The 27,645-nt window shown below is 39.0% G+C and overlaps 1 protein-coding gene across 2 annotated transcripts in view; it reads right to left on the minus strand.

The window, feature by feature from the left end:
• LOC126458107 (TELO2-interacting protein 1 homolog) overlaps positions 1–27,645 on the minus strand; it is a 141,818-nt gene that overhangs the window by 48,791 nt on the left and 65,382 nt on the right. For both annotated transcript variants that reach the window (XM_050094935.1, XM_050094936.1), the window contains exons 7-10: positions 17,333–17,541; positions 14,747–14,929; positions 10,570–10,764; positions 4,050–4,309 (exon numbers count right to left, since the gene is read on the minus strand). In XM_050094935.1, coding sequence (XP_049950892.1) covers positions 4,050–4,309; positions 10,570–10,764; positions 14,747–14,929; positions 17,333–17,541 — 847 coding nt within the window. The remainder of the gene's footprint in view (positions 1–4,049; positions 4,310–10,569; positions 10,765–14,746; positions 14,930–17,332; positions 17,542–27,645) is intronic.

Genomic DNA, 27,645 nt, shown 5'->3' on the forward strand with positions numbered 1-27,645 from the left:
GACATGAATTAATATATCTCTCATGACGATTGATCAAAATTGGTTTTAATATTTATTATTCCACTCATATATTTGAACGTACAATACAATGTACCATACGCAAACGAGCCCGACTGTTATCTGCAGCAATGCAATTCGGCAACATGGACTTTGTTTGCCCACTCTCTGCTGCCGCGCATGCGCAGCTCTCACCCCCACCCCCCACGCTTTCTTTCTGCTCTGCCTCTATGTGCGGAAGTGCCATCCTAGGTGACACAGGCTTTAGTAGTCAGTTGCTTTCAATATGTGAAGAAATGATGTAAATGAAGAAACTGAAGATGGTGGCGACCCCAAAACACAGGTAAACTGTAAATATGCAAACACTCTGAGAAATGCCATCAACAATTATCAACAAAAAAAGTAAAAAAAAATCAAAACAAGAAACTTGATTTCTCAAATCTTTATGGATTATTACAACTTTACAACTGCTGAGAGTTCTCTTTCAGCAGCAATTGCATTTTTTTTCCATAAATGAGAAAGATATGTAATTGACAGCACGAGACAATAAAACTAAGATGTATTAGGAAATACTTAAGAATTTGTTATGACACATACACTGCAGTCAAGATATTGGTTACAAAACTCAGTATTAAAACTCTACCCCTCTGTGTAAAACAAGCACTCCGAACAAGATAAATAGCCTTAAAAAAAATAGCCTTCAAAATTCAGGTGCATCTTATACTTGAAATTAATACAAAAATGTCCAGTGTTTGAGTTCAAATTCCCACTAGTCTTAAAAATGGCCATATGTTCGATGCCGTGGGAAACCTCTCTCAATCTGGCAACATTGGATTTAACTCGCAGCAGCAGGGCACTGATGTGACGAACATAAGTTGTAGGGATTCACAAGCTTGCTAACACTGTCTTCCTCCTTCCACCTCCCATCACAAACGCGAACACTTTCTAGCCTCTGATGTGTAACTGCATCTACGATGCCAGTGAACTTGAATTCAAAGTGATTTGTATTATTGGTGTAAAAGGTATTTGTATGAAGCAGGCTATAAATTGAAATTTAACAATTATATGCAAAGAACATGGAAACAGAGTAGCTGAGCAACATTTTGGCTCTCCACCAACAGAAAAAAACCATTTGTGATTGGTGGGCTAGTAAAGAACTGAAAAAAAAGAGGAAGACTAAATGTGCAAATAGAGGACTGAATGTAAAATGGCCAAAACTAGAAGCTGATATACTGAAATGGATTCAAAGACACCCTCAAAACGGCACCGAAATTAATACAAAAATGACTGAAATACACTGTGCCCTCACTGAAAGAATTCTGCCCTGACTGATCAAGACCGCTAACCAATTGCCCGTAATCTACCCTCTCACATCAAAGACACCAACCATTCCTTCACCATCTCTCCACCATCCCCACCCCTTTACCTCCTGGATCCCTATTCGTCACTGTTGACGCCACCTCCCTGTACACCAACATTCCTCATGCCCATTGTCCTACCGCTATTTAACACCATCTTTCCCTACATCCTTCAGACTTCAAACCCACTACCAAATTCCTCATGCACCTTACTAACTTTATCCTAACACACTACTAATTCTCATTTCAAGGGAAGGTATGTAAACAAATCCACAGCACAGCCACCTTTCCCTACATCCTTCAGACTTTGAACTCACTACGTAATTCCGCATGCACCTTACTAATTTTATCCCCAACTGGGGCCAGGCCACATGTGAAAGCAGCCATGTCATTTACCAGCTCTGCTGCAATCACTGCACAGCTTTTTATATTTTTATGGCTACCAATCAGCGTCCACCAGGATGAATGGCCACCTCCAAAGAGTGGCCATGAGTAAAGTAGACCACCCTGTGGCACAACCTTCGGCTGAACATAGCACATTTGATTGCAATGGCTGCTTCACTATCCGAGCCATCTGGATACTTCCATCCACCACCAGCTTTTCTGAACTGTGCAGATGGGTGTCATTCTTATGACACATTCTCCGCTCCCATAATTATCCCAGCCTAAACCTATTGTAACATACTGTTCCCACACCCTCCTCCCAACAATTTCCATCCCCTCTTCCCTATCATCTTCTCCCCATTCTCATCTCCCCCCTGATTATTTCCAGCCCTCCACCAATGCATCTGCCCATCTTTTCCAGCTCCTCTCCTATTTTGCTCCTTTTTTCCCCACCTCCCTTTCCCACAACCTCCTTACACTGCACCTGTTGGCATTCTAGTCCCTGCACATTCCACCAGACAGTGTTCGTCTCTCTACCCATCCATACACAACTATCCCTCCCCTTCCCCATCTCCTCCAGATTGCTGCTTGTATCCACATGATAGCTGCATTCTATCCACATGATAGCTGCATTCTGGCCCAAGATGCTGGAGTTGACAGTCATGCGTACGTGAAGTGTGCTTTCTTGTGTGTGTTCCTCTTTACTGAAGATGGCTGTGGCCAAAAGCTCTATGTAAGCATCTTTTAATTGTGCCTGTTTGCAAAGTAATGTGCCTTCTTTACAGTAAGAAGCAATATGTCTTTTCCTATGCTGTTAACTGTAAAAACAAGTTGACATGAAAAAATGCACTACTATATTATCCTTCCATGTTGTGCTGATGGTACTAAACTTAATCCAATGATCATTTTCAACACAATGGTGAAACATTCTGGAATACCATCAGGTGGTGGTGTTCATGTACATGACAAGGGTTGGATAGTTGAGTCTGGTATTAAATTATGGATTAACAGAGTGTGGGAGAGAATGGAAGGAGCTTTACAGAAGAAAAGTTCTCTTCTTGTGCTAGATCAGTTTAGTAGTCACTTGAAAAATTCTGTGAAGGAGAAATTGAGATAGGGAAATAAAGAACTTGCTGTTATGGCAGGAGCACTTACTTCACAATTGCAACCTCTTGATGTCTCAATAAATAACCATTTAAAGTGTGTATGAAAGAGGAATGGAACCAATGGATAATGGATGAAACCCAAAGTGAATTCACACCAAAGGGAGCTTTAAAAGGACTTACAATCAAACAAGTGTGTTAGTGGATAAAACAGTCTTGGTCTAGAGTGAAAGAAGACATTTTGTTAAATCTTACAAAAAATGCGGCGTAAGTAACACTCTTGATGGCAGTGAAGGGCATCTTATATATCAAATGGATGATGATGATGATGACGATGATGAAAGATGATAATTTTCAGGGATTTTGAAGGTCAGTTTAGTTTTATAAACTAAGATTTTTTAAATCTGGGTTTGCAATCTAATAACAAAAATGGTAAAAATGTTAAACAGTAGGAAATCCTGGATGGAATGTAACAATGTTATGAAAAGGGAAGTTGCTACTCACCAAATAGTAGAGACGCTGAGTCACAGATAGGCACAATAAAAAGACTGTCTCAAATATAGCTTTCAGCCAGTAAGGCCTTCATCAAAATTAGACAACAGACACACACATACTCACTCACACAAACACAACTCACACATACATGATTATAGTCTCAGGCAACTGATCCTAACCCAATGCTGCTTTCCTTTGTTACTATTTTCTAATGTATCACTATACTCAATGTTCATCCTTCTTTCTCTTCTATCCTGTATTTCTCTTGTCACCTTACAGACCAGTGTGGCTTCAGTTGCCTGAGACTGCAGTCGTGTGTGAGTTGCATTTGTGTGAGTGTGTATGTGTGTGTCTGTCGTCTAATTTTGATGAAGGCCTTACTGGCCAAAAAGCTATGTTTGAGACAGTCATTTTATTGTGCCTATCTGCGACTCAGCATCTCCACTATATGGTGAGTAGCAACTTTCCTTTTCATAATATTGGTAAAAATGTTATTTTTTTAAAAATCTACTTAAAACTTAAGTTGTGACTTATGGTCCATAGTTTCTTATAGTCCCTAAAAAATGGTAACAAGTGCTATGACTGAGTACATGAATTACCTGGTTCTATGGAAAATCTTAGTAACACCTTACAACTGGGTTTGCTACTTCTATGCCTAGATTTCAATTTACACATATTTTATGACAAGGGACCACCTACTCACACCACTTACCTTGTGTGGGGAGCCAACTCGTTCCAGTGTAAGAAACAGTGTTCTCAATAGGTACTGAGGCACACTGTCTTCAGGCACCTTCTCATACATGATACCCACACCCTCAACAAGTATGCAAGCATGCATCAAGTTGGTTTGGGCTGCTCCCAAGGGAACAGACTTTGTTACAGACAGGGGGCGGTACCACACAGCTGGTTCCAGATAAATATCAAGGATGCTCCTCACTACTGGCCAAACTGATTGGTGTTCCTTGGACACCCCTGTGGAATAATGCATACTGATGAGCTATGAGAATTGGGCCGTAAGAGAAAATAAAATTGTTGTTACTCATTCACAGCTTTGCACAAGGTTCCACTTAAAACTGAAGTGTTACATGTCTTCTATGAGGTTTTAAAGCTAAGTGTAAATAAATTACAGCTTAACACAATTAGGTAACATGTTATTCTCAGGATTTGCTTCACTTAAATGGAGCCCATTGAGACATAATGCTGTCCTTTGCCTAGTGTACATCAAGCAGGAAAAAACTTAGCTTATATGAATTATTGCTTCTGTACCTCACTTAAAAGTTGAATTTTGTTTTTGTTGTCTTCAGTATGAAGGCTGTAGGTAGCTCTCCACAGTAATATATTCTTAGCGTAACTACAGCATCCTACAGCCATTTGGAGCAGTTTTGGGCTCCAACAATATTTATCCACCGCAATTCTCTCCATTACTAGGGCCACGAAAATAATCATTTTACTTTGTGACGAAATTCAGTGTTGTTTCAGGCCAAATTCAGGATTGTTTCCTTGCCAGTATTGGTGTTGTTTCCTAGCCAGAATCAATGTTGTTTTTCTTGCCAAAATTGGTGTTGTTTCTGTCAAGTTTAATGCTGTTTTCTGTCAAATTTGGCATTGTTTCTTGCCAAATTCTATGTTTCTTGCCAAAATGTGTGTTGTTTTTGCATAATTTTATGTTCTTTTGGCAAATGAAACACAGAGTTTGGCAAAATTCGGTGTTGTCTTTTAACCAAATTCGGTGTTTTTTGGCCAATTCAATGTTGTCTTTCAAACAAATCCAGTCTGTCCGTTTCTTTAACCAAATTCAGTGTTGGTAGTTTTTTGCCAATTTCGATGGTGTTTTTGCCAAATACAGTGATCCTTTTTGCCAAATTTAAAGGCCCTTTTCGTCAAATTTTTGCCAAATTCCTGCCATTAAACAGGAAATGAAACACAAATCCCCAGCCTTAAGGAGATCAGTTGCCAAAAAGCACTTTAACATTCAATAACTATCAGTTACTAATATCAGTAAATTGCAATCCTCGTTTTTATAACCAATACATCGTAAAAGTCGCCAATTTCATGGTATTTCACTAAAAACTGCTAATTTCATTTTATTGCTTTTGCAAAATTTTCCTGTCCCTACCCATTACCTAATGCAACTATTCATTGGTGTCTCCAGATGTGTCTTATCAATCTACCACTTCTTTTAGTCAATGTGTGCCATTGATTACTTTTTTTCGCAATTCAGTTTGGCACCTCTTCACTAGTTACTTGATCTACCTATTGACAATCTTCTGTAGCACAACATTTCAAAAGCTTCTATTCTCATCTTTCCTGTACTGTTAACAATCATTTGTCTTCTGTACAATGCTACACTCCAGACAAATATTTCAAAAAAGACTTCATAACACTTAAATTTGTTTTCAGCATTAACATATTTCAATTTTCCAGGAAAGCTTTTCTTGCTATTGCAAGTCGACATTTTATAGACAAGGTCTGTTCAAAAAATTCCTGACCATTCATAATTTCGCACCAATGGTCTGTTGGTACGAAGTGCAGTTGGCATCCCTGTTTTATGTGTAACTGACAGAAGTTCTACTGTTGTACGTCTTTTAGTTATTATTCACTGATGTATTGAGTAGAATGTTGTGTCGTACAGTTTGCAAATTTCACAATGCCAGAGTTAGAGGAGCAATGCATCTGCATTAAATTTTGTGTGAAACTCAAGAAAACCTTTACATGGATACACTAAATGATGCAGGAAGCCTACAATGAGCGCTTAAGCCATATTTGGTGTTATGAATGGTTCACATGGTTTAAAAATGGCTGGACGGAAGTTAAAGATGACCTTCATTCAGGACACCCTTCGACGTCTACCGACGACGTTCACGCCAGGAACATCAACGAAATTGTGTGTGCCAACTAAAGACTGACTGTCCGAGAGATTGCAGAAAAATGTAACATTTCAGTTGGTTCATGTCATGAAATCCTGACACAGCATCTTGAAATACATCATGTTCCCGCCAAGTTTGTCCCACAGCTCATAAGTCAAGACCAGGAAGACCTTCCCCTTGCAATCTGTGAAGAGCTTTCAGATCACACAAATGAGACAAGACATTCCTTAAGAGAATCATAACTGGTGATGAGACATCAGTTTATGGTTATAATGTTGAGACCAATGTTCAATCTTCACAACTGGTCAGGAAAGGTTCTCCAAGACCAAGAATGGCTCGTCAGGTCAGGTCAAATGTTAAAGCCATGCTGATAGTTTTCTTTGACTTTGAAGGATTAGTTCATCACAAATTCATGCCGCAGCGACAAACTGTTAATCGATGATGCTATCAGGACGTGTCGCAATGCCTGTGAGAAAATGTGCGAAGGATACAGTCTGAAATGCGGTGAGACAATTCATGGCTCTTGCATCACGAAAACACACCCACACATTCATTATTGTTGGTGCATGACAACTGCACAAAAAATGAAATCACTGTGTCCCTCATTCTCTAAACTCTCCAGACCTGGCCACTGCAGACTCTTTTTTTTTCCCAAAGTTGTCAACCTCACTGAAAGCATGAAGATATGGAACAATAGATGAGATAAGAGAAAATTCACAGATGGCGCTTCGCGCGATACAGCATTCCATGGTGAGCACAGCTTTTTTGTCGCTGTACTGCTCGCCAAATGCTGCTACCTGTGATGAGAGACAACATTCTGGTTGCTATGAAAAACTTAGCATCCAATTTTAAGAAAACCATTTGGTGAAAAAATTTGATTTTTGCACATTTTACAGTCTGGTATCTTTGTTCAATGAAAGACTACATTTATTCTCATGATTTGTCATAGTTAATGCACTACATCAAATAAAGTTTGTAGAAGTAAAAGCACATAGCATAAATTTTGCATATTGTTGATTTTTAGTTGATACAATTTTGTGTACGAAATTTAGATAAAATATCAAAATTTAGTTTAAAATTGAGGGCAGAACAATCTCTCATTTCATTCATAAGTTATTGATTTTTATATCCTTTTTACAAATGATCAAAGATATCAAAGCAAGATTTTTTGCAAATGATAGCATGCAAAATAGCACAATGCTGTATGAATAAATACTCAAAATTTTTTAATTCAGCGAAATATGGAAGTAGGTTGCCCAAAGCAGAAAGAGGTCAGCAGAATGGGAGATGTAAACACATCAATAGCACTTAAGGAAAATTCAAGGGTTGTGTTTAAACAAGTCCTTAGCACTGGACATGCAGTGGAGGAGGATGAGTTAACTCATCCAAAGCAGTCAAAGGATTAAAATTTAAAAGTAAGGTATGTGCACACAGGAAACATGTTTCTGAGGTAGAAATGACCTGGAACTTACAACTGGAAACTGGAGACACCAATTCAAATTTCTCCATATTGCAAGTACTTGTTTAATAGATAACAACAGCTAATACTGGAATATGTCTTAGCCATATGTCCTAAGACGGGAATTTGCATTGTGGGGAATTTTTTCTGATTTTAGGCTTTCTTGGCACATGATGGTTTTGAAATATTCTCAGCTATTCAGACAGGCGATCCAAGACATTTGATATTTAGGCAAGTTGATTTGTTATGATTTTCTGGCATTCCTGATGACTATCTTCTGCAGGAAGATGGCATACAGCAGAAGATAATCAGCCCTCAGTATCACCTGGAGATGACGACAAGTCAGCTTGTTGAAATACGGCACCATTTGGACAATGCTACCTGACTGAATAGCTGAGCACGTTTCATCAGACGATCATGTTTCAAAATGAGTATTATTGTTGTCGTACAAAGCATCAGCCCATTAAGACAGGATGTATGATCTCAAAACCAATCAGCGAAATTTCAGAATCTCTTCAAGATTGGGCACCAGATTAAATTATCTATTTTGCACACAAAATATGTACAACCACGATGAATATAATCAATTTTGATGTTAAGTAACTAAGTCAAATTCTAGCAGGTCACTCCAAGAAATTAATGCTATGTACTTCAACATTGTTATCAAGCAATGACAATGTTAAAGAAGCTGCTGAGTCCTTTCCAAGCAGATTTATCCACAGTACTTAAAATATTTCTTCCAAATTTGTTGTTTACAAATTTACAGTAGATACAAAGAGACTATGTTTTTCTATTCTTTGGTAGATGCACTCCCTAATGACACCCATGGTTAATAAGGAGAGCAAATTTAGGATGAATTGTGAAATACACAACCATAGTATCAAAAGTAACATTACTTTCCTTATACACAATGCATCACTACCTGGGGATTCGGAATGGAGTTTTGTGCTTTGGTGTGAAATTCTGTAACAGACTACCAATATACACTCCTGGAAATGGAAAAAAGAACACATTGACACCGGTGTGTCAGACCCACCATACTTGCTCCGGACACTGCGAGAGGGCTGTACAAGCAATGATCACACGCACGGCACAGCGGACACACCAGGAACCGCGGTGTTGGCCGTCGAATGGCGCTAGCTGTGCAGCATTTGTGCACCGCCGCCGTCAGTGTCAGCCAGTTTGCCGTGGCATACGGAGCTCCATCGCAGTCTTTAACACTGGTAGCATGCCGCGACAGCGTGGACGTGAACCGTATGTGCAGTTGACGGACTTTGAGCGAGGGCGTATAGTGGGCATGCGGGAGGCCGGGTGGACGTACCGCCGAGTTGCTCAACACGTGGGGCGTGAGGTCTCCACAGTACATCGATGTTGTCGCCAGTGGTCGGCGGAAGGTGCACGTGCCCGTCGACCTGGGACCGGACCGCAGCGACGCACGGATGCACGCCAAGACCGTAGGATCCTACGCAGTGCCGTAGGGGACCGCACCGCCACTTCCCAGCAAATTAGGGACACTGTTGCTCCTGGGGTATCGGCGAGGACCATTCGCAACCGTCTCCATGAAGCTGGGCTACGGTCCCGCACACCGTTAGGCCGTCTTCCGCTCACGCCCCAACATCGTGCAGCCCGCCTCCAGTGGTGTCGCGACAGGCATGAATGGAGGGACGAATGGAGACGTGTCGTCTTCAGCGATGAGAGTCGCTTCTGCCTTGGTGCCAATGATGGTCATATGCGTGTTTGGTGCCGTGCAGGTGAGCGCCACAATCAGGACTGCATACGACCGAGGCACACAGGGCCAACACCCGGCATCATGGTGTGGGGAGCGATCTCCTACACTGGCCGTACACCACTGGTGATCGTCGAGGGGACACTGAATAGTGCACGGTACATCCAAACCGTCATCGAACCCATCGTTCTACCATTCCTAGACCGGCTAGGGAACTTGCTGTTCCAACAGGACAATGCACGTCCGCATGTATCCCGTGCCACCCAACGTGCTCTAGAAGGTGTAAGTCAACTACCCTGGCCAGCAAGATCTCCGGATCTGTCCCCCATTGAGCATGTTTGGGACTGGATGAAGCGTCGTCTCACGCGGTCTGCACGTCCAGCACGAACGCTGGTCCAACTGAGGCGCCAGGTGGAAATGGCATGGCAAGCCGTTCCACAGGACTACATCCAGCATCTCTACGATCGTCTCCATGGGAGAATAGCAGCCTGCATTGCTGCGAAAGGTGGATATACACTGTACTAGTGCCGACATTGTGCATGCTCTGTTGCCTGTGTCTATGTGCCTGTGGTTCTGTCAGTGTGATCATGTGATGTATCTGACCCCAGGAATGTGTCAATAAAGTTTCCCCTTCCTGGGACAATGAATTCACGGTGTTCTTATTTCAATTTCCAGGAGTGTACATCAAATAGGAAATTGAAAATAACATGATAACTGAAAAAAGCTTCTACAGTTTATCACAATATTCTGAAACAGGGATGGAAATTCTGAATAACTTAAATTTTTATTAAACAGATCTTGATTTTCTTCAGTGACAGATAGCTGATAGTGGGCTGTGTACAGTTACATAAACACAATGTTTGAGAGATATTAGACAAAAACAACACCTAAGTGGTGTAAGAGGAGGAGCAGTCACTTTTTAAAAGTAGTTTTTTTCTTTTATAGTGATCCAAATGTAATTGTTATGACCATCAGTGTGATCAGATTAGCAGTAGTCAATTTGTTATAAATATAATCTACAGAAGTAGCCTCTAGTGATCAGACACCCAAAATTAACACAATTTCTCAGTTTTAAAAATAGTTTGAACTAACTTCAGAAACACAAATTCAAATCAGATAAAAACTTAAAAAAGACAACAACCCAATGGAAAGAAAAAGTCGTTAACTATAGAAAACATACCTGCAATTACCATATTTAAGATCAAAGCAGCTTCTGTTTTCTCAAAGACCAGTTGCAACAATGTGTCAGCTACTGTATCCAAATGTCCACAACTTCCAAGGAGCTTGCAAACCTTTTCCAGAGCAGCAACAACAGAAGGTGCAAACAGATGACGCATACTTCGCCACGGAACCCTTGTAATGGGAGCGTCGTCATCTGCAGGTAATCATTAATGGATCAACGTACAAGGTTCTTTCTATCATACACATTTTGGATTAAACAACAGCATCATTGGGGTAAGTGTGGTAGACAAATAATATATACAAAATGTAAGACAGGAGCAGAATGATGTACTGCATGCTGTCATTAAATGGTTGTTTGCTGTATTATCACATCAGACTAATGATAAAGGAAAAACAAATTTCAAAGGATTATAATTTGTTTGTGAAGTGTTCTTTAATCAAAATTGCTTTTCCCCAAATCTGTTCCACAGCATAGCTAACACAAATGTATTAGATGTAGTTATGTTCCCCACATGCTGTCTGTGTTTGTGATGTCTTCCTGTGATTGGCATATGTAAACTTGCACTTTGCAGAGTTTAGGCACACCAGAGTACTCTGTTACATGCTGTCACACTGTTTATTATAGTTCCTTGTCATATATATTTAATAAACATTTAGTGAGGGGCATTACTAACATATGTCTTTACTGCTCACAATTATAGTAATGGTCAAGCGAAAACTGTTTCTACTTTACTTTGTATTTAACGTCAGTATGCATTTCAAGTAAGAATTCATTAAACTTCCCCGGCAGATTAAAACTGTGAGCAGACTGGGACTTGATCCTGGGACCTTTGCCTTCTGCGGGCAAGTACTCTACTGACTGAACTATGCAAGTACAACCCATGAACTGCCCTCACAGCTTTACTCCCACTAGTACCTTATCTCCTACCTTCCAACTCAACACACTCCACTGCAAACTGAAAGTTCATTCTGGATGAAGGCACATGGAAAGAGTACTGTGGTTTCATCAGTTACTTTTTAAGCCAAGTCATTTATACACAGCAGAAATAGGACACATCTCAGAACTGACCCCTGTGGGACTTTGTACTTGACTTTTTTTGCTCAAGGCTGTAAAAACCAGAAATTCTCGATGTTTCACTGCCTTCGTAAGGGAGTTAGAATGAAAGACAATGTCATGGCCAATAACATCAAAGGTTTTACTAAGATCAAGAAATATACTAGATAAATACACTGAAGAACCAAAGAAACAGGTACACCTGCCTCATATGGTGTAAGGCTCAAATGAGCACGCAGAAGTGCTTCAACACAACATGGCATGGACTCGACTAATGCCTGAAGTAGTGGTGGAGGGAACTGACACCATGAATCCTGCAGGGCTGTTCATAATCAGTAAGAGTACGAGGGGGTGGGGATCTCTTCTGAACAGCACATTGCAAGGCATCCCAGATATGTTCAATAATGTTCATGTCTGGGGAGTTTGGTGGCCAGTGGAAGTGTTTAAACTCAGAAGAGTGTTCCTGGAGCCACTCTGTAGCAACTCTGGACGTGCAGGGCATTGCACTGTCCTGCTGGAATTGCCCAAGTCCATCAGAATGCACAATGGACATGAATGGATGCAAGTGATCAGACATGTTGCTTACGTACATGTCACCTATCGGAGTCATATCTAGATGTATCAGGAGTTCCATATCACTCCAACTGCACATGCCACACACCATTACAGAGCCTCCACCAGCTTCAACAGCCCCTACTGACATGCAGGGTTCACGGATTTATGAGATTGTCTCCATACCCATACACATCCACATCCATCTGCTTGATACAATTTGAAATGAGTCTCATCCAACCAGGAAACATTTCCAGTCATCAACACTCCAATGACGGTGATGACAGGCCCAGCAAGGCATAAAGCTTTGTGTCATCAACATCTACATCCATACTCCGCAAGCCACCTCCTGACGGTGTGTGGCGGGTCATGCAGTCATCAAGAGTATATGAGTGGGCGTTCAGTTATGGGCAGTCAGATATGGCCCATATCGATGATGTTTCATTGAATGCTTCACATGCTGACACTTGTAGATGCCAATGCATTGAAATCTGCAACAATTTGCAGAAAGATTGCACTTCTGTCATATTTGGCTCCCGTTCTTGCAGGATCTTTTTCCAGTAGCAGTGATGTCAAGAGATTTGACCAGAGTTCTGATATTCACAGTACACTTGCGAAATGGTCATGCAGGAAAATCCCCACTTCATCGCTACCTTGGAGATGCTGTGTCCCATCGCTTATGTGCCAACTATAACACCACATTCAAACTCACTTAAATCTTGATAACCTGCCATTGTAGCAGCAGTAACCAATCTAACAACTGTGGGGTTGGGTTGTTTGGGGGAAGAGACCAAACAGCGAGGTCATCGGTCTCATCGGATTAGGGAAGGATAGGGAAGGAAGTCGGCCATGCCCTTTCAAAGGAACCATTCCGGCATTCGCCTGGAGCGATTTAGGGAAATCACGGAAAACCTAAATCAGGATGGCTGGACGCGGGATTGAACCGTCATCCTCCGGAATGCAAATCTAACAACTGTGCCAGACACTTGTCTTATATAGGCGTTGCCGACCGTAGAGCCATATTCTGACTGTTTACATATCTCTGTATTTGAACACGCATCGTTATACCAGTTTCTTTGGCACTTCAGTGTATGTTTATCAGCTACTGCCGTCAGTATCTCATGTAAAAAGTCCAAAATTTCTGATTTGTTTGATTTTCCAGCTCTGAATTCCTACTGAGAGTCATTTATCAGCATTAATTTTCTTAATAAAGCTATTAAATCTTCTAAAGAGCATTTTTTCCATAATTTTGCTGCAGCCTGACAAAACTGATACTGGCATGTAGTTAGCAATTTCACATTTGGAATCCTTCTTATGCAGAGGTGTTATTTTTGCCATTTGTAGTCTATTTGAAAAAACACCGCTCTCGAACAATTAGTTTACAATGTCCACTTGTGGTTGTACAATAAATGTTGCAGTAGCTTTGATGATAGCATCAGGTATCTCATGAGCATCCAGGAATATTTATTACATATACCATTTATAATTTTACATAGCTTTTTAGGTATTGCTGCAAACATGAACAATGTCTTTGAATGATTTTTTTATCTAACTGTACTCTCATGTTGTAGGGATGCTTACCATGACATCATCTGCTGTACTATTTTTGAGAAATAACAGTTGAAAGCACTAGCTTCATGTCTGTAGTTTATCGTTATTCTTGATTAGTACTACAGCACTGTGGTTTAATGACCTTCAGCTACATAATTTGAAATAACTTGTGTTCATACTCATTTGTATCTTTTGAAGTAGGTAACGAAAGCAGTACTAGTATTTTGCTTTGAGAACTTATACACACTCATCTTATTTTGACATGATATGTTTATCCCTTATGTGATACATTTGTTTGTTTTTTGACAGAGTTAAATATAGTTGTTTTCTGAGGAGAGCTATTTTAAAAAAATGCTTAAATCCGACCATAAACTTATATTTCACACTGGTATCATTACAATAGTATACTTAATTACCGTTTGCTCAACTCAAGAGAAAAGTACTGAAATTCCTTACAGTATTCATTATTTCATGAAATTTTGAACCTATTACAACATTCATTGTAAAAATCTGAACATAGTGATCACTGGAACCTGGGTAACAACTGTAACAAACCTATAATACTGTCTTTAAATTTCCTGGCTTTCAGGAAAACAGTAATGAAGTCACTACATATGCTTACATTTTGTTTGAGAGTTTATTTCTTCTGAAAGTTCCCCCAGATGGTGACAAAAAAAGTTTTTTGTATCCATCTGGTGACCTGTATACGCAAACAATAATTCTATTTTGCACTGATAATTCAACTATAGTTAGTCCTATAACTTTTTCATTTTGCAAATTATTACAATTAGTTAAAATATAGTGCGAACAATGAAAAGTCTCTCGTATTTTTCAACTGCCCTTTTAGAATATAGAACAATTTAATCAAGAACAACCCCAGGCTCAAAATATTTTTGGAAATTGGGAGCCTGAAGACTTTATTAATGCAAGGAATATAGGATGATATATGTAAAAAACAGATATCTGCTAAGAACTGAAAATACAAGTGTGTGGTCACTAACATGACACTTGTTATTACCTCTAAGACCACAGTCCTCCAGTAACGAGATCCCTGAAGTGTCCAACTCAGCAGCATCCAGCAACACATCAACCAATTTGCGACAATGTACAGGTGACTGTGACAAGCGTAACAAATGAGCAGGAGCCAGCAATCGCAGATAACCTTTCAACTGATGCAAGGCAGACAGTTGTTGTTCTTCATCTACAAAAAACATAGCAAGTAGTTATAACTTTTAAACAGTTATTAAACAAGACACAAAGGGATTATGGATATTAGCTGCCAGTGGGCATTGATTTATATCAATGGGACAAGTTGAAAATTTGTGCTGGACCAGGATTCAAACCCGGGTCTCCTGCTTACAAGGCAGATGCGCTGACCACTATGGCATCAAGACACAGTGGTCACCAGAACCATATGGCCTACCCTAGCAACCCTTCCTGTCAGATCCAAATTTTCGACTTACACCAGAAACTGCTCATTAGTCTCATTACTTGTAGCATCTCACCAATTCCTGTAGGAGTTCAAAGCTGGTGTCCATCTGCACTGAAGGGATCACTGACCATCAGACACCACACACATACAGAATAGGCAAACAAAGGTGGCCCAGAAAACAGAGTTCCAGGGTACAAAGTAACACAGCACAGGAAAGGAAATACAGTACTAACCTGACCATAGCAGGTGTTGATAGTGACCACCATTCATCTCTTGGCACTTTTGGGCCCTGGTTAGTAAGTTATTGAAGGTGGATTGAAGCTCGTCTCCTGGAATTGCTTCACTCTGATCTGAAATGTTCTGCTGTAGTTCTTGAAGGCTACGAGGGTTGTTCTGATACACCTGAGACTTGTAGGCTTCCCATACAAAGTAATCACACACTGACGGAGCAGCCAGCTAGGGCTGCAACCAGACTGACCTCTGCAGGCAACTGTGTCAGGTGTGAAGATTGTGTAAACATGCTCCAAGGTTCAGCCAGCTGTATCAGCAGTTGCTCCATCTTGTATGGTGTGGTTATATGCATACTTTCATGACTAATCGCATCCACTCATCTGGACCACTTTTTTTGCCCCACCTTGTACATAATTATTATATAGCATGTAATTAGGAGGAAAAATGGAATAAAATGCTCCAGCAAGTAACAGTTCCACATCATTTTTTGTGAGCTAAGAATCATATCACTGAACAAATAACCACCTGGATATAAGCTGTTTATTCATGTAACTTAGGACAAGAATCATCATAGTATGTCTGGACCTGACATAACAAATGACTTTCAAATCCCAAACTTACCAAAACACACATTAAACTGCAACAAAACTACCATTCACACTGACTGTACATCATGTTATCATTTCCTGTCACTCCAAAAAAGAAGATTGCTGGTGTGTACACATTTTTTCATAAGAATTTGAATCTTGTGTAGTTTTCCTTAGCACTCCAACTTATATATATATATATTTTAACTGTAATTTTTTATGCGGCAATAAACCAAACCTGCCCCCCCCCCCCACACACACACACACACACACACACACACAAACAAAAATTTAAAAAAATTCTATGGAGGAATCATGGGAACAATATTTTCATATCAATTGTTTTGCATCAAGCACACTATATCAATACTGATACCTGCTGTGAAGTATTACAAAAAATGCTGGTAGTGGGTCTAAATGTACACTGTTTACAAATTTAGTGCACTGAACTGTGGTGTCACCGCCAGACACCACACTTGCTAGGTGGTAGCCTTTAAATCGGCCGCGGTCCGCTAGCATACGTCGGACCCGCGTGTCGCCACTATCAGTGATTGCAGACCGAGCGCCGCCACACGGCAGGTCTAGAGAGACTTCCTAGCACTCGCCCCAGTTGTACAGCCGACTTTGCTAGCAATGGTTCACTGACAAATTACGCTCTCATTTGCCGAGACGATAGTTAGCATAGCCTTCAGCTACGTCATTTGCTACGACCTAGCAAGGCGCCATTATCAATTGCTATTTATCTTGTGATGCATGTACCGTCAGACCGATGTTCACCTATTATGGATTAAAGTTAAGTATTCCAACAGCTACGTACTTTATTTGCTAGACTCAAATCCTTTAACTGTTCCAGACCTCACGCCAGCCTGCGTGAGCTTAAACGCGTGCCTTTCGGCTTCACCTCCTAGTGGCTTGGCTGTCTTGCCAAGTCATAACATGAACATTTAATTTCTGGATGACACTCAGAAAAACTAAACTTCATTTGTCAGGACAATGTACAATTTGTTACAGGATTATTTCAAAACCCCCTTTTCAGACCTGATCGTTCTGAGACTGACAGGCAGTATAATCTTGGGGTTGTATACAGGCTGACAAATCCATTTGTAGAAAAATACTTTGCCAACTACTCATCAAAATACTAAAGTTTGAAAATGGAATTATCAACCTACCTGAACATACAAAAACACACTGTCTAATTTACATATTTCTTGTTACAAGCCTTATACATCACTTATATATACAGTTAATATTTTTGGCTCATAAATTATTCAATTTAGATTATTAGGAATATCACACTGATATAAAAAATTCAAATAAAGCAACAACAAAGAACTCCACTGTGAGGAGAACTTACCTTGTCGGCAGTGAAGCAGCTCTGGGAGGGCCTCTACGAGTGAGTGCAACCTATTTTCTACAACAGTGATCAATGATCCCCCATCTGATGACAGCCTTTCAGAGAAATTAGATACAGCAGTTGTTGCACATTTAGACACTAGTGCATCAGAATCTTCTGAGAGTACCACAACAGTATCTATCAGGCTTGGTATAGCGCCGGACAAAATTCTAAACAAGAAAAGCACTTCAATCATAAAAATTATCAAATTGTCCATATTACAGATAAATATGATTCCATTTTGTGCCACATAGAAGAGCTGATGGTAACAAGAAGTAAACATGTCACAAACATTAGTTGTCTCCATGTACAGAGGAAAGACAATATGCAGCTTGTCTAGAATAGTAAACACCATTTGCCATATAACATAGTAACTTCATCCTAGGAAACAGCTTGCTGCTCTTTGGACCATGCTTCCCGATATGCTGCCTACCTTCAAGTTTCAGAGCTTCCACAGAAACAAACGAAAAAAAGGATTTTCCAGCAACACGTAATGTGATACAACCCCTATTGTGTCCAGCATACAAGTACACAAGAACACATCCTTGTTCGTATACATGCTGTTATTTGCTGTAGACTGTGATTCTACAGTGTCACTGAGTTGGATAATAAAATGGACTTTTATCCCTTCACTGGCAACCCGTACTTTTGTATCTGTGCCTGAATGTATCTTGCAATGTACCTGTTTATAAGGGCATAGCAGTTTTGTCTTATCTGTCTGTTTCCACCCAGATCTGGTCTCTGTATTTGTGTTTAACTCAACATATTTATTTGAGACAACATCTAAGCTGAAATATTTCATTGAATCTAAATCTCAACACAAGATTATACCATTACAAGTTGTAAATGAATATGATGTATTGTACCAAATGGAGGATCTGACTGAGAAATTTTTAAAATTGCAAGCAAACCAAACGATTGGCTAGCACTTACCATTAGGAGATATAATTCCTTGTTCTGTTCGCACTTTAATGTAGATAACAGTAATCCTGGATTTCAATATTAAAAGTTCCTTCCTCAGAGGTGAGTGAGGACCTGGTTGAAAAAAGACTGAACAGTAATGTTGGGGCAGGGCATTCAGACTACTAGTCAAGATGGACCCACCTGTTGAGAGGCTGAAGGTTGGCAATAATGAAGGAAACTGTCTCAGAGACAGCAGGAGGTCAAATGCATTACATAGGTACGCAACGTGTCATCAGCTTCAGTTCAGTGACGACAGAAAGATAGAGTGAAAAGTGATAGCAGGTTAAAAGATGGGAGGGTGGGGGAGAGGGTTGGGAGTGTGTGACAAAAAATAACTGAGTGAGTACATAAATAAGGCAACTCTACCACAGAGGGAAGTAAGATTTTTACTTGATTTATTATTGATGAGCATGGTAAAGATTTGTAAGCAGCAAATGACGATGTAACTGAATTAAGTTATGTTGAGCATGATGTGGAAGCAGAAGAATCATTGGTTCAAATAACCAACTTATCGAACAGACGGTGAAAATGTTCAAGAAAATAGCTCTTTTGACTCAAAGACTATCGTAGTAATGCAGGTAGGCAAAGTTCATCAGTGCAAACTACAATATCAGGTCAAGTTTCTGAAATTACCAACGCACAGACAGATGTAGCAAAAACTGTCAACAAATTATCAGTTCTAGTAAATAATAGTTCGGCTGAGCAACAAAGACTTTTAAAGAAGCAGTTTGGTGCACATAGACACCAAATGGTTTATGATTTATCTAAATGGACTTTGGAGAAGGACAAATTAACTGGCAAAATAATAAACTTATTGAATGAGAAGTAAAAACTAATGAACAACTGAAAAGTCATATAAAGTACGAACTGAAAACAAAATGAAAGAAACAGGTATGGGTGACTAGATCACCATCTTGGAACAGATAAAAGAAGAGATAAAAATCAATTAAAAAGATCATTGCTGACATGTCAGAGAGAGAGAGAGAGAGAGAGAAAAAGAAGTTACAATAGAACATAGCAGCTGCAATAGGAGCCAGCAGTTCAAGTTCCCATCAAACAAATATATGGCATAGTGGCTGCACCAATAATTAATGTCAACACTAATACGACAGAGGCAATTCCAGATATTGTTACCTAATAAGCATAGCATACATCCAGTTGTATTTATACACCCTTTCAGATGGAATGCCACACTCATGGTCTGACATACAGTGGATCAGATTTGTTAGTGGGACATCCAAAGTGATACTGTTCTTTGGGCAACTAAGGCAGCAGAATATTGTGATAGTTAAGAATATTATGAATATGCTTTTCTTGTAAAGTACTGGTCCAGTGGTATTAAGGAGGGAAATATGTAAAATTTGGGAAAGGCAACCACTCACCTATAGTGCACAATGCATGGAGCACAAAAACATATAACAGAAAACAGCACTCAGACTAGCTTTCAAGCACTTGATCTTTTTTAGCAAGGCTGAACTATCTTGCACCATTTGAAGAAATCGTGAACAGTTTACCACACATTTCTACTAACAGCTCCTCAAGAGAGCTGTCCGTCCTTGGTAGCTGAATGGTCAGTGCAACGGAATGTCATACTTAATGGCCCGGGTTCAATTCCTGGCTGGGTCGGAGATTTTCTCCACTCAGCGACTGGGTGTTGTGTTGTCCTTATCATCATCATTTCATCACCATCGACATGCAAGTCGACGAAGTGGCGTCAACTCGAAAGACTAGCACCAGGCGAACGATCTACCAGACGGTAGGCCCTAATCACACGGCATTTCCATATCATGAGAGCTACTCTAAAATAAATCTGAGGATAATTTATGGATGAATCCACTACCCAAAATTGCCTACGAATGAAACCATTTGGGAGGAGAAGATATTGTCATCCTTACAGATAAGGTAGAACACAGAAAAAGTCAGACTGACAATAAGATCTCTGGAGAAAATAAATCCTCTGTAGGAGATACCTCACTCTGGTGTGAGTAATGGCTGGTATGTATCTACAATAATCAGAAAGAATTTTTCCAATTAAGAGGAAGCAGTTACTGGAATTATACATGTATATGTGGTTTCCTGGGTGTTGTGAAGTAAGAACTTCTTTGATGATAGTAAATGATTTGCAGTTGCTGGAAAAAAATCACATCCTGTTTCTGACTCAGCGAGTGGTAACATTTTAGCATCTAGGTTTTTTTAATGTTGTTCATGTTCACAGAAAAGGGATAAGCCAAGAGAAATAAGCTCATCAGAAATGCATGTTTTAGAAAGCAACTGGCTCAATTTTGAACACTGCAACTCCTGCACATTAGCTTGTGTTTAGGTATATCTAATTAAATTTCTTGCCTGTGGTAATTATGGGTTAATCAGTTTAATACTCGTTACAAGATGTCAATATTGCTGAGTCCTGGTGCATGTCTTTCACATGATAAGACTTGGTACAAGTACTTACAGGTATGTAAATGCATGCTGTGAATGCCTACACTCAGCAAGTACAATGATCCTTTCATGAAACTGACAAGCAAGAGTGTCAGAAAGGTATAATTCTGGATAATTGGATGTACTGTTTACTAATTTAGTTTGATTGTAAGTTATTATAATGATACTTTGTATTACAGTTGGATAGTTGTACATGCAGCCTGATTTTTGTGTGATTTGGAGGCTGTGATCTCAAATACGTTGTATTCTGAAAATGTATTCAATGACTGAAAATACACACAAATGTGTCATTGACTGATCAGAATGAGTGAGACGGCTGTTGTCCTCATGAACACAAATTTTGGCAGCATCAAGTAGAACTGGTATGAACATTTCATACTAGCACTTGGAAAAGTATAACGAAACTACAAATATCTCTGCTGCAGGGTCAACAATCAGATACTGATAAACTGTATTATTGGTGTTCAAATGGGTGGGACAGATGATGCACTGTGTGAATGCAGCAGTGTACATGACAAACTGCAAAGACACTTTATGAATGTACTTGTAGGCTGTTATGAATGGAGTATGGAACTGCTAATGGCCTGTGGTTAGAATGATGACATCCCTGTCAGGGCATCAGATGAACTTGGGTGAGAATTTAAAAACATACAAGCTGATGGTAAGTATCACGATGATTAGTCTGCTCCCTCCTGAATCCTCATGATTTCAATTTGTAAGGTCACAATAATGATGCTTGTGAAACCTGTGAACCCCTGTCTTCTTCAATTGCGAGCGCAAAATTAAATTTTCTGGTGTATGATCTGAAATCCAGGAGGATAATTACGTTAAATGTCTTCTGGTATATGTTATACAACTGTTATACATGTTGCTGCAATCTGATGCCCTGGATGGCTTTTATTGGACCTGGCATCACCACTGAGGGTCACTTCATATGCCAGGTCCTGAAGCAAACAAGACTACCCCTTGAGTGACTTGGCTCAAGGTAAAATTCCAGATTTTATAAAATAATACTTTGAGACTCCAGATCAATAATGACAGAACATATTTAAATTTACCTTGATAATTCAGTCCCCTGCACTGTAAGACTTCATAATTTCCTGGCCTTGATCCATCCTAAAGTTGCTTCTCTATGTATAGCCTAGTCTATGTAATCCTGTATAATCATGTGCATATCTGCAAAAATTCTATCCACTACATCATGTATGAAACCATACTTGTCTAATCCTCTCAACTGTACTATGTAAGATGATAATTTCATCTGTAAATCCATATTCCATGTAGAATTTTTTCCAAACATTAAATATCAGTCATATATGACATGAAACTGAAGACTCTGTTTACAGCTTTCCCAGGGCCGATTGGTGGAGCAAAGAGATAACACATGGACTCTCAGCCTCATGCCATTCAATGAATTATAAAACATTAAAATAAAAAGTTATTTGTGCTCATCAAATTAAAAACAATCTGCAATGACACATACTGTATTTATCTGACAAGGTTTTTCCCTAATTTGTTTAAAAATGCAAATGTAAAATGACATTCACAGATTAAACCACTATTCCTGAGGTCAACATTTTTACATTGTGTAATAGGTCAATTTATGGCAAGTGAGAAGCAAATTTCGTGCTGGTACCAACCATGGGAATGTACAGCATATATCTTGGCTTTATATGGAGATCTACCTTGGTTAAATCACAGTTTACTTGAACCCAGTTGTAGTTGGAATTGAAAGGACATTAAAATTGGACAAATACTCAACAACAGTATACGTTTCTGCAGAAGACAAATTAATGCGAACGAAAATATGTTCGCACAGAATACTTGAATCATGAGCTTCAACAAGGGTTCTAAGGTTGCTATTACTCTGCAGCACTGATGATTTTCATGGTTCTCTACAGTGTTATCCCAAAACGGATTCAGCTGTAAGGAGCCAGAGAGGACAATGTACTGCTGCCATTCAGTTTGCTTATATGGCCAGCTCTGTAAGAACTGTAAATTACAGCAAAGGATAATGGATTCAACTCACAGCCATGACTGTTGAGAAACATGTCTCCATGAGATCGTGACCACAATTTGTTCACATGCACTGTACAATGTTAATTCATGAAGTAGATACCACAGACAACTTTACAGCTGGAAGAAAATTTGGTGTCAAACAAGCTAATGTTAATAGGTGGTGTCAGATGGAGAATAAATTCAAGCATGCCAGTTCTACACACCAAACTTTCAGAGGACTGAGCCAGGAAATTTTTCATGAATTTGAGCAGTAGGTTGATCAGCATGTGTGAGAAAAACACTGAAGACTTCCCAACTAGTCACAAAATTATCCGTATGAAGAAGCTGGAGTTAAAAAGCAATCTTCCAACTGCACACATCATGTAATTCAAAGCAAGTACTCACATGTGAATGAATATCATGAAGAGAGCTGGGCTTCTATTATGATGCAGAACAATGCTACTTTCTCCGATGTTTGATGAAAAACTATTTGCATATCAAATGAAAGTGCTGGCAGGTCGACAGACACACAAACAAACACAAACATACACACAAAATTCAAGCTTTCGCAACAAACTGTTGCCTCATCAGGAAAGAGGGAAGGTGAGGGAAAGACGAAAGGAAATGGGTTTTAAGGGAGAGGGTAAGGAGTCATTCCAATCCCGGGAGCGGAAAGACTTACCCTAGGGGGAAAAAAGGACGGGTATACACTCGCACACACACACATATCCATCCACACATATACAGACACAAGCAGACATATGTGGAATGTTTCCCTCTATTATAATCATATCATTTATTTGCATATCATTATCATATAATCAATCTGAGAAAATGTTGTGACTATTTGCTAGACCGTATGGGCAACACCTAGTGGACACCTGTTTATTTTGATATGCCATCAAACATTACTGTCAACGTGGAGGGTGTCGAAAATGTTCTTAAACCAATTCAGTGACAGACCAGAATAACAGTAATGCTGGTGGGTGCTAATAGATGGAAGGAAGCTCCTGCCATATAAGATTCTTCACAGGAAAACCATACAATAAGAAAAACTGCATGTAAGGCTTATCTTACAAAATGTGATGGATGACGAATGACCTTATGCTCCATAAATTTAGACAACATTTTCTGTCAAGCACAGTGATCTGGTGCTATAATTTGGTTGAAACAACAGTCGAGATAGCAATAACATTAGTTTATTAAGACTGGTTTCAGCTTATGTTAAAGTCATCCTCAGATTTTTTGGGGGCCCTATGGCTGATGCTGGCAGCTCCTCAGTTTGTCACAATGAAAATATATGATCATGGTATCATGTGAAAAACTGAGGAGGTGCCAGCACCAGCCATAGGGGGTCCAAAAAATCTGAGGAGGGCTTTAAGAGGGGTAGGACATCAAACGGACTGACTTGGAGCAGGAGAGGCACCACAGGACATTTTAATTTCCACTGTCTATACTCTTACAAAAAAATTCATAAAACTTTGTCAGCATGACCAGGAAGGATTCAGAATTCACACTCATAGCAGTGAAAGTTTGAAAACACAACGAAATAATTTTTTTTACAAGTGAAATTTCATCATTTTTTTCACTTACTAATGGCAGTATTTGTTGCTATAGGTACACTTTTCTTCATAAGTAAGAGAGATTCTTTGATGAATTGTGCACAGCATACAAACCATACTTAAAGGTGTATGAAACTCAAGAATTTTTGAAATCTATTAAAAACTGTGGTAAAAATTGAGGTAATTAACTATAAAATTTGTGTTTTTACTAAACATGAAGTTTAAAATATAACAGTTCATTCATTTTTTCATAAATTAAATAAATTCTAGAGTTTCATACACCTGTGAGTATGGTATGCATGATGTGCAAAATTCATCGAAGAATCTCTGTAACTTACGAAGAAAAGTGAAGAAAATGCAGCCATTAGTAAGTGAAAAAATTATGAAATTTCACACGTAAAAAATATTTATTTTGTTAAGTTTTCGAACTTCCACTGCAATGAGTGTGGATCCTGAATCCTTCCTGGTGATGCTGAAAGTTTTACGAATTTATTTGTAAAACTATAGACACTGGAAATTAAAATGTTCTGTGATGCCTCTCTTGCTCCAAGTCGGGCTGTTTGACGTCCTACCGCCCCTTAACAGAAGCCGAAACTTGTCATAATAAGCAAATGTTATTACAATCTCAACTGTTGTTTTAACCAAATGGCCTTAAACTAGATTGGTTGGAGGTTGTTTGGAACAGAATACCACTCTCTTTGCTTAACATGCAGAAAATTTTGGTACTGAATTCTTTCAGCGGACATCTCATCCATGAAATTAAGGATCTGATATCAAAGAATAACACAGACCTGATGATAATTCTTGGTCACTTGAACTCACAATTCAAGTAATGGATGTTGTTTGAATAAACCTTTTTTGTGGGTTGGCCTACAGCAGCTTTACAGTGAGTGCTTTCTTCAAGGAGACTATGCCATCACTCCAGGGAGAAGTTGAAGAAACTTCCAATATTTGTTCTGGTCTACTGGGAACTTACTGCCTGGGGTAGAATCTAAAAAAAGCTATAAGAAAAGGATTCAGTAATTGTTACATATCCAATGTTGTGAATGGCTCAGATGACATAATATGGAAATAGTGCCAGGAAGGAAGAAATGGCAGCAGGCTTACAAATGAGGATGATACAGGTGTGATACTGTTGGTGGTGTTGAAGACAATTAAAAATAGCATTAACATGGACTACTAGCAAAAAAGGAAGTGAAGATAAAAATCAATGTTCATTTTTGTTTACTTTATTTCTCTTTGTGTTACCAAACTGTAGACTACCAATAAATGACATAAGTTTAAAATGGATAAAATGCATACTTTATATCAATAAAACAGTTTGTAATTCTAATTAGCCAGAATATGTTAAAAATAAAAATTTCTTAAGGTGCCTCTTCAAAAAAAGAGGTCATCTTATTTCACAGTCATCTTATAGTTGGGTAAATTGTATTCAGTCACTTCTTTCTGTACATTTAATTATATTCTTTATGATAATACTCGTGCCTAAAGTTTCACTTGAAAAAAATCACTCCCTTTTATTGACATAGCTTTATTCAGTTTAACTGCACATATGGAACTGTTCTTTGCTGAACCAGCTTAACTTGTGATACATAAATCAGTTATGGCAGACATTTTTCTGTGTAGATCCAGAGATGCAGTCAAATACTGATACCAAAGAAGCATAATACCATGTCTCAAAAAAATTAAAATATATTATAAATTTAAAAAAAACTTGATATTAAAATGCGACTGGGGCCTTCAGCCACAGACATGCTTTAAAAGGAAATAATTTTAAAACTAATAATGATGAGAAGCAAGTAAAACCAGAATGGTGTCAGCCCAGTATACCAGCAGAAATGACTTTCCCCATTTGAAAGTCCACATTAGAACAACAATAATATGAAAAGGATACACTGCTATTTATGCAATGAGGCAGAGAGAGGCACAAAAAAATCTTCCTTCTGAAATGGAAAACACACACACACACACACACACACACACACACACACACACACAGATACAGACAGACAGACAGACAGAGAGAGAGAGAGAGAGAGAGAGAGAGAGAGAGAGATTCACAAACATAAGCACAACTCACACACACATGGCCACTGTCACCGTACACCCCAGGATCCCAGCACCCGGAGATTAGAACACACACACACACACACACACACACATGGCTGTGTGTGTGTGTGTGTGTGTGTGTGTGTGTGTGTGTGTTTGTGTTCTAATTCATAAGGAGGACTTGTTTTGTCCAAAGCTTATATGTTCAGCAGTCTTTTCCGTTATGCTTGCCTGCAACTCAAAGCCTCCTCTATGTGGTGAGTAAAAATCTATCCTTCACAGTGCTGTCTTTCCCCAGTGGGGGTTTTACAGCATTTAAATCAAACCACTGTTAAAATATCACATTTAGCCTAACTGTGTAAGCTTGCTGCATCAGAAACACAGCACAGGTAATTTTAATCTCTGCCATTGCATTTACTTTTGCTCACTAATTTCTATTTCAGAGATGAAGACAAACGATAATACCACTGAATTTGAATCATTATACTGACAAGACACAAATATTTGTTATGCACAATTAAGTCACCATTTTGTGTACAAAACGAAGAAAGAGCTTGTATTGTGGTCAGCATTACAAAAGAAGCTCTCATATCAGTATTTTACTATCCTTACATTATTACTAAACAATATTTATGTTACAATTCAGTATTTTTTATTGCTTCCACTGAAGAAGCAGTGCAGATGTACAATGAAAGACACTCACTGTAATATGCTACCTCTTTCTAAGAAAACATATTAATTACTAGCAAACTTTCAATAACTTTCATTCCAGTAAGAGTAATGTTTTATTTTCCATTCTTTTATCAAAGATAAAATCTTATGATTCCAATCCATTATCCATTCGGACAATAGTTTCTTATAGAAGGGGTTAGCAATGTTAAACAGTGTTGATGGAAAATTTATTTCTTTTCTTGATCACATTCCTACAGAACTTGGAGCCTTATTTCTCCAGAAACAAGGAAGGAAAGAATTGAACTGCTGCAAAGACAAAAGATGGATAACTCCTGGGATGAATGTATCTTATGCTAGAAACAGTGTTTTCAATACAATTCAGAGGCACAGTGATGGCAAGCACTGCACCCAGTAATGAATAACCACGTACATATGCATCAAAATTACTCTAATTATTTATATAGACACCACATGCACTGCCAATTAATGAGGGTTTCAAAAATACAATCTCAAAGGAGATTATAAAATCCATCAGGTCACTAAAAAGTAGTAATTGTGCTAGAAATAATGGTGTTTATAGCAGAATATTTACCT

This window comes from Schistocerca serialis, chromosome 2, assembly GCF_023864345.2.
Source record: "Schistocerca serialis cubense isolate TAMUIC-IGC-003099 chromosome 2, iqSchSeri2.2, whole genome shotgun sequence".
Taxonomy (NCBI): domain Eukaryota; kingdom Metazoa; phylum Arthropoda; class Insecta; order Orthoptera; family Acrididae; genus Schistocerca; species Schistocerca serialis.